General features: G+C 33.4%; 1 protein-coding gene across 9 annotated transcripts; it reads right to left on the reverse strand.

The window, feature by feature from the left end:
* Positions 1 to 320: 320 nt before the first annotated feature.
* Positions 321 to 11,183, reverse strand: LOC114296805 (uncharacterized). Of its 9 annotated transcripts, none has more exons than XR_014365009.1 (10): positions 10,460 to 11,183; positions 10,297 to 10,325; positions 10,133 to 10,204; positions 8,198 to 8,347; positions 6,341 to 6,457; positions 6,115 to 6,190; positions 5,868 to 5,963; positions 2,135 to 2,395; positions 716 to 952; positions 321 to 574 (listed from the first exon to the last, which is right to left on the reverse strand). XR_014365009.1 is itself a non-coding variant. In XM_082921697.1 (8 exons), exons 3-8 carry the CDS (start codon positions 10,148 to 10,150, stop codon positions 422 to 424), a joined length of 936 nt encoding a protein of 311 aa, XP_082777823.1. In that variant the 5' UTR covers positions 10,151 to 10,204; positions 10,297 to 10,325; positions 10,460 to 11,183; the 3' UTR covers positions 321 to 421. The 9 variants fall into 9 exon arrangements, 5 of the variants coding, with proteins under 5 accessions (XP_082777823.1, XP_082777826.1, XP_082777824.1 ...); XR_014365008.1 differs by having other exon boundaries at positions 2,131 to 2,395; XR_014365006.1 differs by lacking the exon at positions 2,135 to 2,395.
* Between the last annotated feature and the right edge of the window lie 3,965 nt (positions 11,184 to 15,148).

Consider the following 15,148-nt stretch of genomic DNA (forward strand, 5'->3'; position numbering starts at 1 on the left):
CATTTCGTGACCAAAAAGTTTGGTCGCCAATTATCACATTTCGCGACCAAATTTTTTGGTCGCCAATTATCACATTTCGCGACCAAAAAATTTGGTCGCCATTTGTTACTTTTCGCGACCAAAACTTTTGGTCGGCAAAAGTGAGATTCCACGACCAAATTTGTTTTGGTCGGCAATAGATGTATTTTTTGCGACCAAAACTTTTGGTCGGCAATTGCCATTTTTTGGGAAAAAAAATTATTTATTTATCGCGACTAATAAATTGGTCGCCAAAGTAGGAAAACAATACACCTATAATTCCTAATAATTCATTCAATCCATAATAAACCTATAATTTTAAAACATCATTCAAATTAACTGAATCATTAACATTCGACACAATATTACTATTCTAAGTTTTCATTCACAAGTCACATCCATCTCACATAACAATTTGAAACAATACATAATTCAGATTTACAGCATCAGGAAAATTGCTTAATCCACTAAGTTTCCTTGATAGCCAATCAAAAAGATCATTGCGGCCTTCCGTGCCAAGCTTCGCATCCATCAAAGCAGTAGTGATGTAAGGCACCTAATAAAGAAACAGAATTGAAAAATTTATCAGAGAAACATGATAAATATATAAAATTAATTAACAAATAAACGAAATAGAGAAATTGGAACCCAATAGTCGAGGCAATGCTCTTTACGTATGTGAATGTAAATTTCTCACCTTTATTGGTTTTTCAAAACAATAGTCGAGGCATGTTTTCTGGTACAGTACAGAACTCTCTATGTCCATTTGGACTACCAGATGAGGTTCTACTGGTTCTGATCGATTCCCCTCTCCACCTTGATCAACAAAAGAGAGATAATACCGGGAGCTGTTTGGTCTCACACAACCTTTTTTAACTTCTCTGCAGCAACTCTTAAAGACTTCCACGGGTGGACAATACCGCTGACCAGGAACCTGTTTAAAATGAATGTGAGGAAACTCCAATCAAATTACATAAATCAAAGCAGATAACCAAGCTTAAATTCAAAAATATTATGATTGACTCATGAACACTATTAAATGATCTCAGGTATCACACGTCAATTCAAGCTATCCCACTAGAAATTATTAAGAAAATGGCAAGAGCACAAAAGTTGTGCCACTTTCAGTATAATGTATTCTCCAAGTCAATTTTTACAATATAGAAAACCATCAATAAAGAGCTGAAAACCCAAGCCATGGTTAACTCTCAATAAAAAATTAGAAAATCTGGAGAATCAACACCCATCTGGTTCACATGGTTCTTTCTTATCCATATAAGCACCATAACATAACATAAGGGAAAGAACTGCTAGTGACAACCAATGCATTCATAGCAGAAGACAAAAAAAAAGTGCAGCAGCAATTGCTTTATGCTATTTTCATATGTCAATAAATCAGTAACTGGCTAACAAAAAAGTTGGAAGAAGCAATTGCTTACTGCTATTTTATGTCGGTCCAATACAACCAAGTGCAACAAAACCACTAGTGAATCACGCATGCTTTTGTAAACACATATGGTTGCTAAAATCAGGATCCTATGTCAGATTGATAAGTACAGGGTCTCGTGGATCAGATCAAATATTGTGTGTGTGTGTGAGAGAGAGAGAGAGAGAGAGAGAGAGAGAGAGAGACCGTTAAACATGATGTATATTAAAATAATAAAGGGAAAAAAAAATCACTGGCTCAATGATTCTACCAGATCCTACACTATCCTACTTGCGATTTTGCTATAATACTGATTTTATGCTGATTTGGATGTTATTCAGATCATGATTTTAATAAAAATGGTGCCATCCCAGTTATTGACCATGCAAAATTCAGGAAGGCTGTATCAGAAAATCAAGCAGAAATTCCAATATTGACTACATCATTAATATAATAAATTGAAAAACAGAGGAATAGTAAGAACGGGAAAAAATACATACCTAACATCCAATACACATCAGAATTTTTTTTAGCAATAACCAAAGCAATGGTTCTAGGTATGTTAAAAAAGAATATAGGCCACGAGATCAGTACTGGTGATGATAATGAAGAACTAAACAGTTCGATATCGTATTATGTAGCATCCAAGAATTATGAACTCATCCACTGCCAAATAAAATACTCACTAACATGTAGAGCCAAAGATAAACTTTCATTGCAAGGGTGATTTTGTACTATGTCTACTGCTTCCTGATTGCTAAGGTGCTCACATAATCCATCAGTAGTAAATATGAGAAATCGATCATCTGGTTGGAGTTCATGCACACAAATTGATGGTTCAGCGCTTAATATTGGCCTTCTAAAAGGTTCACGGAGGCGAAACTTAGCATACAAAGGCTCCCTGTTGAATTCAGCCTTTTTTAGATAAACATCACCAATTGATCTAGAAATCTGCAAGATGAAAACCCCCAAATAAGAAAAATCATGTCCAGCAATGCGGAAATGGAAATGCCAAATAAATTCATTGTTATGTCTGTTGTCCAACAAAATTTTCTTTTTTCACAAATCAGCTATCACTGTATGGAACCGCTACCAAACTAAATAATCAATAATACAAGATCCTGCCCATTTTCTAGGCTAATCAAGACAGGAAAGAAACTTGAGCATCCGAGCCCTGAAACATCAAGGTTGGGAGAACACCCAGGTACCACTTGGCCTATAAGGCCAATGGTGAGAATATTTTTTGTTGTAAATGTGAGGCAAAACCAACCATATATAAATTTCCCATTTCTCCTAATTCTGCTCTTATTTTTGTGATGTAATATTTGACATACATGCTTATTCAATGTTACAGAACAATTTTTATAAAAAAAAAAGGACAACACTTACCACCTTATAAATATACCATATGATACCAAACATACATGCAATCAAATCACCACCACCACCTGCCACCGCAACCAAATCACCATTCTCTACTGCATAGCCATTGCATCTCTCTTTATCCAGTCAATCCAAATCATTTTAAGCACAATCTAGATTTGGTGAAAGGGTTGGAGATGCAAATTAGTTTTACATTTTCATCAAATTGAAACGAGAAGTAAGCTTTATTGGACATCTCATTAACGCACCAGACAACACAACACAGCCTCCAGGCAACCAGATATTATTTTTGCTAACAATATTATCTACCCAATAAAAATCATGAAGTTCAATGCGAAGATGAAAAAATAAATCCTTGTTAACTATTTAAGTAAATTGATTTCACAGAGCATGTAGACTGATTAGGCAAGGGCAATAGCTGCCGAGACAAACAATCTTCCAAAATAGAAAAAATAAAAATGCATCAATAATTGATTAAAAACGATCTAAATGCCAAACTCTATGAACCACTAGCTGTTTAATTCCATGCTTAAAAATATGAAGCGGCTTAAACATATAGAGGGATTGCCTAACAGAATCTTTGAAAGCTTGAACAACATTAACAACACAATCAACACAGAGACAATAAATTGCCAAGTGGAACCTTGAATCTGGGCAGCAGTATGTAATGACAAACACTGACAAATCTGCCCATTTAAACTAACACCAAATCAGGTAGAGACACAAAGATGAATGACAAAACTTGTTGCCATTCAACTTAGCAAACTACAACTGAATTGGCCACCTGATAAAGTAAGCTTCTCTGCTTTTGTAACTGCATCCAAAGGGAGAGGACTGAAACTCCGAGATGGACCATAGAAATGGGGAAAGACGTTTGAGGCATCTACGGCTTCGTATACTAGTCCTTCTCCCAGCTGCAATAAAATGCATGCCAAGAAGGACATTGTCAAGCCATGAGGACAATTAATTACACAAAGCTAGGGCATAAAAGAAAAACTGATGCCAACTAGATGTTAGAATTTTCCATATGTGGACCAATATGCTAATTGATTTTCTTTTATGGAAAAATGGATAGATTGTTGCTTGGTGCATTAAGGCATACCATGATACCAGTGATCCCATCAAGCATCTAGTGATTGGTTTTACATGGGATAAAGGTACACCTTAGTTACACCATTTCCAAGTGTAAGATAAGGATGGAGGATCGTGACAAGGGCTTTTTCTACAGTGTCCACAATGAGTAGGACTGAGGATTACTCCTGATTTATAAGATGACTAGGTCCCTATTCTCACCCACATTCTGCTATTCAATCCCATCTAAAGAGGGCATACGATATGATGTTGTACATGCAGTATAAGACCTATACTTGTTTGTTCAATTCTCAACAAGAAAAGACCATGGCAGGCGAAGATCTCATTGTGTTTCAATCAAAAGCTTTGGTTTCATGCTTCAAACACATGCCAAATTCATTCCAACGATTCTAAGTGACAGAGTGTAAATTTTACACGAGACTAGCTATCATTCTAGCAGGTTGAAGAACACCTTAAATCCACAAGGAATAAATGAATTCCCAAAGAGAAACTGAATAATATTGATCAAAAGTTGTATTGCCCCAAGGCGTACATCATTATTTATAATATTCGAAAAAACACACACACACACACACACAGAAAATTACGACAAAAACAATGAAAAAAAAACCATAAAGGCTCTAAGCTTCTTGTTTAATCTGAACTAGAGAAAATGGGGCAGAAAACAGAAACGAAGCATATCCTCTTACTCAAACTAGGTTCAACCAATCCCATGTAGATTTCAAAGGCGTTACTTGTAACTGTGTTTCCAAGCATATCCTCTTACTTAAGCATACACTTAATATTGACTGGGAAAGTCGACATCATTCATGTTAACAGTTCATTTTCATCAGTTTCTACCTACTCACCTGATCCCTTCTAGGTCTTTGTAACAAGTTTCTAGTTCAACCGATCAATATGGACAGAAACACAGCCAACATGTTTTAGTTTAAGAAAATGTTTGAGCCCTAAGATAATTAACCACTAAGGAAGAACATACAGGCCAAATAAGAGTATTATACCTTCAAAGATAGCAGAAGAGTAATTATTTCTTTTAGTTATTATGATAATATCATGTCTCTCTCTCTCCCTCTCTTGTCAATGCAACTTATCCAGGTAGTTCATGTGGGAATTTATTTCCTCTAACAACCCTCCATGCATGCTATAGTTGCTCCAGGCTCAATTTAGAGCTATTCTCTTCCAATCAGTTGTCACAATTATGGTTGGTGCCTAATTGAATTAAATGCGTAATGATAACATCTTAATAACATCTTACACCTAATCTGGTGGCTCACCTTCTCCAAGTAACTGGTAATAGATTATAGGCCCAAAACATGACACTAGTATGACTGTTGGGCTGTGGTATTTCAGGGTTTTGTAGCTCAAGGCAAACCTGACTTGCCTGTTCTGTTTTGGTGCTTGAAGGGATGCTCTGATATCTTATCTGTTTTGATCTGTTATGCTGCTGTGTTGGTTTTAACAAACTTGGGGATTGGTTTGGATGAAGGGCTGCTACAGGTCAAGGCATTGTGTTTGGACTGACTGTTGGGCTGTTGTAATTCAGGGCAATGTAGCTCAAGGAAAATCTGATTTGTCTGTTCTGTTTGGTGCCAATAGGAGTGCTGTTTTGCCTGCTGTTTTTTGCCTTTTCTTTTCTGCAAACCCATTAATTTTCCAAGTACATATTCACCAAACACTAAGCAAACTATTCGAGCTTCCATGTGCGTGAATATGGATTCGGTCTATATCCAATTTAACCCTCCTAAGCTCCCAGCACCCTCGATTATTGAGAACCAACACTCGGGACAAGTAGAATTCAAATTATTTTGCAAAATATTTAAAGAATAAGTGCCTGTCATTTCAGTTTAGAACCTTTCCTCCTAATTTCTCCCCTAGGTTTGCTCATCTAACGAAACAGATTAAGAACAAACACAATAACTTCTAACTGCACATAGAATGAAGAATATACCTTTATAAAAAGTTGTCAAAATTTCATAAGTACCAAAGCGAGCACCAGCACCTAAAATCCTTCCCAACATTAACCACCCAAAACCACTGTACAAACCTACAATGTTCATTGAAGAGAATATTCATTTAACTAGCAGTAATAAACCAGAATCATAAATAACTTAAGCTCACATGTAGCTGTTAACCTTATCTACAAGACTCATTGCACTAATGGAAGCTCAAGCAAGACAATAAGTTAATCGAATTACCTGCATGTCCTGATAAAGTTTTAACTCTATCAAGAACCTGAGCTGTAGTCAGCTGTTTATTAGAAACTGACCCTACCTGTTATTTTCTCCACCACAACAAATAAGCATCAATATTAGAAACAGATAGTCATATGCTAACAAACAGTTCCAAAATCAACACCAACATGCATACGCACACACATATGAGCATACAAATGCAGACAGAGGTTGGTTTCAAACTTCGAACCTGTATAAGGACTTTGATAGTATCAAGAGGGTAAGTGAGGGCAGTGCCCAATGTGGCTGAACCTGCAGCAGCAACTGCATGTGTAGCAAACATCTGGTTCTTCATCAGTTCTTCCATCTGAAAGATTTGCACAAATGTCAAAAACAACTAGGCAGTCCACAACCTGAAACTGAAGTTCTGAAGAGTCTTTATATCAGATTCAAACAGTTTTTTGGAGATCCAATTTCTTCTATCTTCATATGGTTACAGAAAAGTACCCTCAAACCTCAATGCATACATTGAGCACTCACAATATGTAAAGACAGAAAAAAATATATTAATCATAATTCTCAATGTGTGTGCATCCAACATGCTTCCAACTACATATGCTTAAAATTTAGCTCTATATGAATTTGCAATTACATGGTAAATATGAAGAGATACCGGGTTTGACCAGATTTTATAAAAGACGGAATATAGGAAATTACAGCTGTGCAAGTGAACCACACTGAAAATAGATTTGGAGCTTAAATTCTATAGTTGGAATTTGGTGTAGTTTTCAACAGTTGGTAATCGCTAAAAACAAAGAGAATCAAACTACCAATCATGTCAAAATGATGTGGCAACATCATGAAAAGCCCGAAACAGATTATACCTGTGATATATCTCTAGTTTCAATATAGTCATATAGCTTCAATTTTACCAATTTCATCCATTAATTTATTACATTGGGTCAATTTAGTCCAATTTGTAACCTATATTAAGAAATTGGATAGATATCAAACAAAAAATGGCCCATTCAAAAGGGACTGGATCATTTCAAATTGGACATAAATCCCAGTTCACTTTGAAAGGGTGAATGAACTATTTTACTCCTTTGTTTCAGTCTAAAATTCAAGGGATTGTTATTAATTGCATTTTGAACTATAATTTCCTTTGAAGGCTCAATTTTCCATCAGAAGGGTAGAAGCACGAGGGTGCCCAAAAATGTTAGGAAAGATGATGTACTTAGTAACAAGGATTAAAAACCTTTGGTGAGACTACATACCAAGCACAAGTTTAAAATATATATATATATATATATATATATCTCAACGTCATATACTCGTATACCACTTAAAAGCTTGTGTTTGGTATGTAAAGCAATCTACAATTCATATACTCGTCATATACTTGTATAGGGGACAATCAGACCAACATAATCATTTCTATTAATAATCTCCTCATGCAAAGCAATCTACATAGCCTACTTCAGTTAAAAGCACCATAAGGCCTTAGATCAAAAAACTATATGTAGATTGTTCAATGATTAACTACTCAATTTAGATACCAAAAATTTTATGTCTCTACAAAACCTATGAAGAGGGAGTTCAATACCTGTTCAATGATAGCAAAATAATGTGAATTAGCTTGCAAAAAGTTGTCTCAAATTTAGTAAGTCAAGCTTGTTCAATATACAATTGCCCAACAATCCTGAGAGAACAAATGAAAGATCAGTTCCTTTAGCCCTTGGCATAAGTCTAAGATTATGTAAATAACTTCATTCAATCTTAGTATTATGATTTTCAGATGTATAATTCCAGTCAGAGACAAAGACATTGAATAAAGTTTTCATAAATTGCAGTCAGAGCACTAGGAGTTAGTACATCAGAGAAAGAACATAGCACAATAGTGGCAATTTTTTAGTGCCCCACAAGCATGGCAATGCACATTCTCTGATTGATTTGAAGATGGTGATGAATTAGCTTGCACAAAACAATAGCCAATAGAACTGCATTTCATGAAATTGCATTCAAACCCACACCCTAAATAAATTTATAAGGAAGCCCAGAGGTGAAACACGCAAGTTCAAACTATCCACATGTTTGCGGATTTTACCTCATCATTCATCACCCACCCACCTCCAACAATTTCTAACTGTGCATTCTTCACTAGATTGATGAAAGATTCTTTTTTAGTTTCTGAGGCATCCTTCCACCATCTCTCCAAATAAGACATCTCCTCCCATATAAATTTGCAGCGAGGATCCTGCAAATCCAAGTTCAAAGAATGTTAATTAGTATAGCATTCAACATTAATAACTTTTTGCCATAGACTAGGCAAAGATAATATCAATAAACTAGCAATCCAACCCCAATTAAGTTCAAGGCAATTGACACACACCATAATTGAGAGAGAGAGAGAGAGAGAGAGAGAGAGAGAGAGAGAACCTGTTAGTGAGCGTTTCACTTCTTAGGTTCATTAGTAGTTTCAAAGCCAACAAGTATGCATATTTTCTCATCCAATAAACTAAATGCTTGAGTCCCCAAAAAATCATTTGTTAAACTACTAGATTGAACATTCTTGAGAGAGAGAGCATTTGGTAACGGAAACCTGCTAGTGAGCCTCTCACTTTTTAGTTCCATTAGTAGTTTTCAAAGCCAACAAGTTTGCATATATTTTCTCATCCAATAAACTAAATGCCTGAGTATCTAAAAAATCATTTGTGAAATTACTCTACTATATATTACAGACTTTTTTTTCATCACTTACATCCAATTCACTTGGTCCAATAATTGATGAAATATATAATTTGTCAAAATTCAACCAAAAATGTGAATTTGTGTGGACGTATCTTATTCCGTAATGAATGCCATTAGATTCTTTTGCATGAAGTATAATTTTTTTCTCAGTAAGTTTACCGGCACTATAGTTAAGCTAGATCGAAAGCAGAATCATTGTTCATCAATAATGAAGATCAGTAAAACCCAACAAAATTAAGATCAAGAAACTACTGCTAACTAATTAAACTCTCAGTTCACAAACAGAACCCAACTGAATTTAGATCAATAAAGAACATTTCAAACCCAAAATTAAACCCAGATCACCTTTGAAATCAGTAAAACCCAACAAAAGGATAGATCAAGCAACTAGTACTAACTAATTAAACTCAGTTTACAAACAGAACCCAACTGAATTCAGATCAAGGAACAACATTTCAAACCCCAAAATTAACCCCAGATCACCTTCGAAAGAGCCTTGATGATGGTATCAAGAATATGCCTCGACTGTCGATCATAATACTCCTCAACAGTGAGCTTCCAACCCGGGCTTTATTTGATCTTAGATTGGTTTTGGAAGTCTAAAGCTTAGTTATAATTTAATGGAGTTGATATTTTGGCACTGTTCGGCAACTTGGCTTTTTGGATAGCCAAAACGTAAAACAAAATCACTTAAAAAGCCAACAAAAAAAAGGGTCAAACATCTTAGTAATTCATGGTTTTTCATACAACCAAAAATAATTATTCCCAAACACATTAAATTTTTTTGACCTCATAAAAAAGCCAAAAAATCAAAAAATCTCACTAAAATGGCCAATTCCCATATGAGGCCTTTATAAACTTTCATTTGAAGCCTCTTTCAAGTTTGTATAATGCAACCCTAACCCTAGGTGGAATGCATATGGAATCATGGTGTGATGCCTAGATTTCTTTTTGTTTTTTCTTTTCCAGTTTACTATTCACAAGCTCTATTCAAAGCTCCTGAACAGCCCCTGTTTTGATCTTCTTTTCCCCATTTTTATCAACCTTAAACCTAGGTCATCCCTAAAGTAATTGAAACCCTAAAATTCTTACTGATTTTCAGCTTTAAAACACAATAAAACCCACAGAAATTCAGCTGAGAGGAAGTCAGAAAGAACACTAAGTACTTACAGATTCAGGAAAAAAAAAAAAAAAAGACTTCTAGATAGAGTGTACAGCTGATACAACTTTCTTTTGCGAACATCAATTGGGAGAAGGAAGAACAAGAAAACATGCTAGCTAGTGATAATACCATGTAATAACCAGCCATATATTCAGGAGTGGCACCAATCGGAACTTGTGAATCATACACAACAAGTCCAACCTGCAAATTTGAAAGAAGGTTAATTAAAGCTAAACCAATACAAACAACACACAGATTGAAATAGAGAAAAGAGAGATTGAAATTGATCGAACCTTTAGACGAAATCGAACTGCTTGAAGCTCTGAGACGGCATAGAGATCAAGCACAGAGAGAGAGAGAGAGAGAGAGATAAGAGGCAGGAGAACCGTCGTAGGATTAGGGTTTGATAAGAAGAGAGATCAATCATGGAATAGAAGGAATAGGTAGTGTATGTACCTGAAGGATGAGGTCGTCGTAGATATCGATGATCTGGTTATAGGATTTGGAAGCCATTGTGTCGCTGTGGATCGCTCACGACGGTCAGATCTCGGCCTAGGACTCAAATCAGATTCAGATCTCGACTTTCTTCTCGGATTCGGCGGAGGCACAGGCGTACGAGAAGGAGGAGGATCATCGACGATGTAGATGTGGCGATCTGTGGCGATGGGGTGAGGTTTGGCGGTGGAGGAGAATTTGAACAAAATGTTGTGTGTAATTGTAAACAGAGAACAGGGGTGGGCGCGAGATTTCCCACTAAAAAAATTTCGCCTTTAACGACTAAATTCATTTCTTGTCGCAAAATCTCAAATATATAACGACTAATTTTTTTAGTCGCCAAATTTCAATCAACGGTGACTAAAATATTAGTCGCTAAAAATTTTAATTTGGCGACTACTTTTTTTTGGTTGCTGAAAATAAGTTTTTGGCGACCAAAAATTTGGTCGCAAAAAAATATGTGACCTTCCGCGACCAAATTTGTAGTTGGTCGGCAAATGCATACCACTTTCTGCGACCAACTCATTTTTTGGTCGCCAAAATATAACCTTTTGCGACCAATAATATTTGGTCGCCAAAAATAATGATCATTCGCGACTAATTAAAATTTGGTCGCCAAATGTGATTTTTTTGCGACCAAAATTTTTTTGGTCGGCAAAAGTGGTCGCAAAATGTGTAAATTCTTGTAGTGTTACTTTCAGAGATAGAATGGAGGTGATTGATAATGAGGAGATTGATAGTGAAAAATTGCTAAATTATTTTTATATAAAATAATAAAATAAATAAATAAAATATAAAAATTAAACATTAATATTTTAAAAAAAAAATTTCCCAATATATAAAAAATAAAAAAATAAAAAATTTCTAATCCCCTCACTATTTTTCTAATACCATTTCTACCTCCTCACTATGAATCCCCCTTCCAAGGGTATTAGTAATACCAAGCTATTAGTAGTCTTAAGGCCATCTCTCAAAACAAACAAGGTATTAGTAGTCTCAATCCCCTTCCTATAACCCCAAACAAACGGGGCTTTAACCACTCAATCTCACTTTTTATTTATCATTTTATATATTTAAAATCTTATTATTTATAAATTATTATTTCTTATATATCATATTACTATTCTTTTTATTAGTACCACTATACTTAAGATTATAAATTAATTTATTTATATTCTATCCCACCCCATCACTATTACCTCCTCCATTTATTCCGTTCCTAATATTATTAAAAATAGAAGTAAGATACCATGCCATGTTCCATTGTTCTTAGTAATTACACACATTTAGTGTTGATTAGTTTAGTCCTCATGTGGAGGCCATAAAAATCAATAGCTGAGATACATGTGGGGAGATTAATAATAACTTTTTTTCACCATCCCACCTCATGCAATCTACATTTACTTGTAAGCAAATTGATATGATTTACATTCAAGGCCACGTTTATTTGATGGGATGACATTAGAGATAAAAAAATATAGATGAGAAAAGTGATAAGTGCCTTACGGCATTATTTAATGATAAAATTTATGTAAAAAATGTTTTAAAAATGGGAGAGAATATGTATAAAAAAAAAAGTTTTGAAAGACTAACATGTTCCACACCACTATATTAATATAAAGTTGACATTGGGCTTTCGATAATTGGGCCGAATTTTGATAAATTGGGTCAGGTTGTATTGGGCCAAATTGACATTTTTTGAACTCTTTAGGTCCAGGAAATTAGCTCAGAACTTGGGAGGATAGATGCGCTTTGGGCTATGATCCGCTATGGGTAAATTACACTGACATCCCTGAGTTTTTGTTTAATAAAGATTTTCCCTCATATTTGAAATAATACACTTACCTCTAGTCAGATTAAAATGACATATTTGTCCCTTAACTTTTATACATATAAAATAATACAGATATTTTGTTCATGTTATTTCAAGGAAAATAACAATCATCTTCTTTGGTTTAAATCACCCAAAAAATTTGTTTTTTTTCGTATTTTTTTATTTTATTGAATTTTTTTTTCTTCATATTTTAAGATTTTTTTTTTAAATACACCTAATCTAGATATACTTAAGAAGTATAATATTTTGTGATTTTTTTTTAAATTCACCAAATACACAAAAATTCAATATATTATCTTATTTTGTTGTATTCAATAGATTTTTTTTAAAAAAAAAAATTGTACAAATTTTATACTTATTAAATATATCTAGATTAAATTAATCTAATCTAAATATAATGGTGGAAACAAAAATGAAAAATTATATTCATTTATAAAAATTTATACAAAAAATATATAAAAATGTCGTGATAATGATATTGTTGTAAATATAAATTATGTTTATGAGTGTTTTATTTTAAAGTAAAAGATCACCATTAAGGTATGTCATTGTATTTGAAAAATCTATATAAGATTTATGTTTGTATATCATCATTCAAAAAATTTTAAGACATAACATCAATAATCTAAGGGTTAATTTGTAATGAGAGTACAAATCTTAGGGTGGAGAATGTAATTTTTTAAAAGTGATGGAGCATCTGTATCAAACAAAAATCTCAAGGGGTGTTACTGGGTGTTAGTGTAATTTACCCATCCGCTAATTTTGGGAGAGGATTCTCTTCGTGGGCTGAGTATCTCCAGCCCACTAGGCATATAATGCTTGTTAGTCAAAATACCTAGTATAATTTATTTTTTTTATCTCCAATGCACTAGGTATATGAGTAAGCATTTTAACTCATATTTACTAGTTACATGTAGCTTAAAGACTAGACAAAATGTATTTAATCATTAGAATTATTTCCATCCATCTTTATTGTTGATGTGACATTTTATAAAGTTAATAGTATTTGAATGAATAGTTAAAATAAAAAATATGGTTGGAATAGAAACATAAAACAGTTGATAGGAAAAATAAAATATATACTTTACAGTAATGTTTAAATAGATAAAATACCTATTATCGTTCTATCTTTTTTTTTTTATGAAATAAATATGTTTACAATCATCGATTGATCTAAAGATGATTCCAATCAAGGGCGAGGCCATTCACCACTATCTTGTGAACTTGTAGTTAAATTTTTACTAATGTTCCCATACCACCACTACTACTCTCATCCCCACCATCACACTATCATAACCATAGCCACTGCCACCATGGTTGTCGCCATCACCACGGCCATCACCCTATCACCATGCCACCACATTCGCCTCCACATCCAACTTCCTTCCATTACCAAATATAGAAAAATATTTTTTTGAAAAAACATTTTCAAAAATAAAGAATTCTGTAAAAAATATTATACGTTTGCAAGTTAAAAGAGCCTATAAATGTACATAGTACACATCAACACACATATATTATTTCACAAATGATTTAGACCTCTAAAAAGAGAGCTTTAATGGAGCATTAATTTGTCTTCTTCCTCCCCATTTTTTGTCTTTTACTTCATTGTTATTGTTGTTTTTTTTTTTTTAGGTAGACAACTTATTAGAACTACACTATAACAGCTCTAATTAGAGCTCTACAGCACTTCCGATATTATTTAATGCATTTGCAAGTGAGTTAGACTTGGAACAATATTCTTAGACTATGCCCCACATTATAAATCTGTCTAGTACCTCAGTATGGGCACAAAACATGGTCCAAATCTTATAAATCATGGACTGACTCGGATGGGATTAGCAACGACCAGCCCATAATTACCCGTAACTACCACTCCATTCATCATCTCAGCTCTCTTTTGAACCAACCCACCTACCCACCCTCCACAACACAACACAACACAACACAACACACACACACACACACACACACACACACACACACACACAATTAATTATTTAAAAATAATATTTATAAATGTTAGGATAGTACAGATCCTATTTAAAATTTTTTGAACCAATAAATTCTATGTAGTAAAATAGATAATATTATCAATTTTTTTCAATTTTTAAAATTAAGAACATTAACAATTTTGTATAGTAATGTTAAAGATAATTGTTTCACTAACTGATGAAAAAAAAAGCATGAGATTTAAATGTTTTTACCATTCTACTTATTGGTTTGATTCAACTATTCAATAAAACCGAGAACACTAATAATTTTTTTTAGTTTTAAAATTAAGAATATTATTAGTTTTTTCAATTTTTTTTTTAATTTTACACATCAATATTCCATCATCATGCTCATTTGTTGGCACTAAATTTTCAGTTTTGCACAAAAAATAATTCATTTTTAAAATACAAAAAAAACACATAGTTTTTTTTTTGCACATATATATATATTTTTTTAGTTTTTTCAATTTTAAAGTTGATATTTTAAAATTGAGAACATTATCAGTTTTTTCATTTTTAATTTTTTTTTCCAATTTTACACATCGATGTTCCATCATCATCCTCATTTGTAGGCACTAAATTTTCAATTTTGCACAAAAAATAATTCATTTTTTTTTTAAAAAAAACATTAGTTTTTTTTTTTTTTTTGCACACTATATATATTTTAGTTTTTTCAATTTTGAAGTTGATATTTTAAAGTTTTAAAAATCAAAATAAATGTCAAATTATCATATTCCTTTATAGATAATTATAAATGATGAATAATCATTATTTGAAGGATAATTCAAACTATTAAAAATTTAATGGGACTTGAAGATCTAA

The sequence above is a fragment of the Camellia sinensis genome, chromosome 3, assembly GCF_055761805.1.
Source record: "Camellia sinensis isolate YWXY chromosome 3, ASM5576180v1, whole genome shotgun sequence".
In the NCBI taxonomy this organism is placed as follows: domain Eukaryota; kingdom Viridiplantae; phylum Streptophyta; class Magnoliopsida; order Ericales; family Theaceae; genus Camellia; species Camellia sinensis.

Bases quoted from the DNA above. Each gene is read 5' to 3' on its own strand.
- LOC114296805 (XM_082921697.1), bottom strand. The intron at 6,458-8,197 runs GTAAAATCCGCA...CAAATCTTTCAG, and splicing joins GGTGGGTGATGAATGATGAG to ATGGAAGAACTGATGAAGAA. The intron at 953-2,134 runs GTTAGTGAGTAT...CATTTTAAACAG, and splicing joins GTTTATCTTTGGCTCTACAT to GTTCCTGGTCAGCGGTATTG.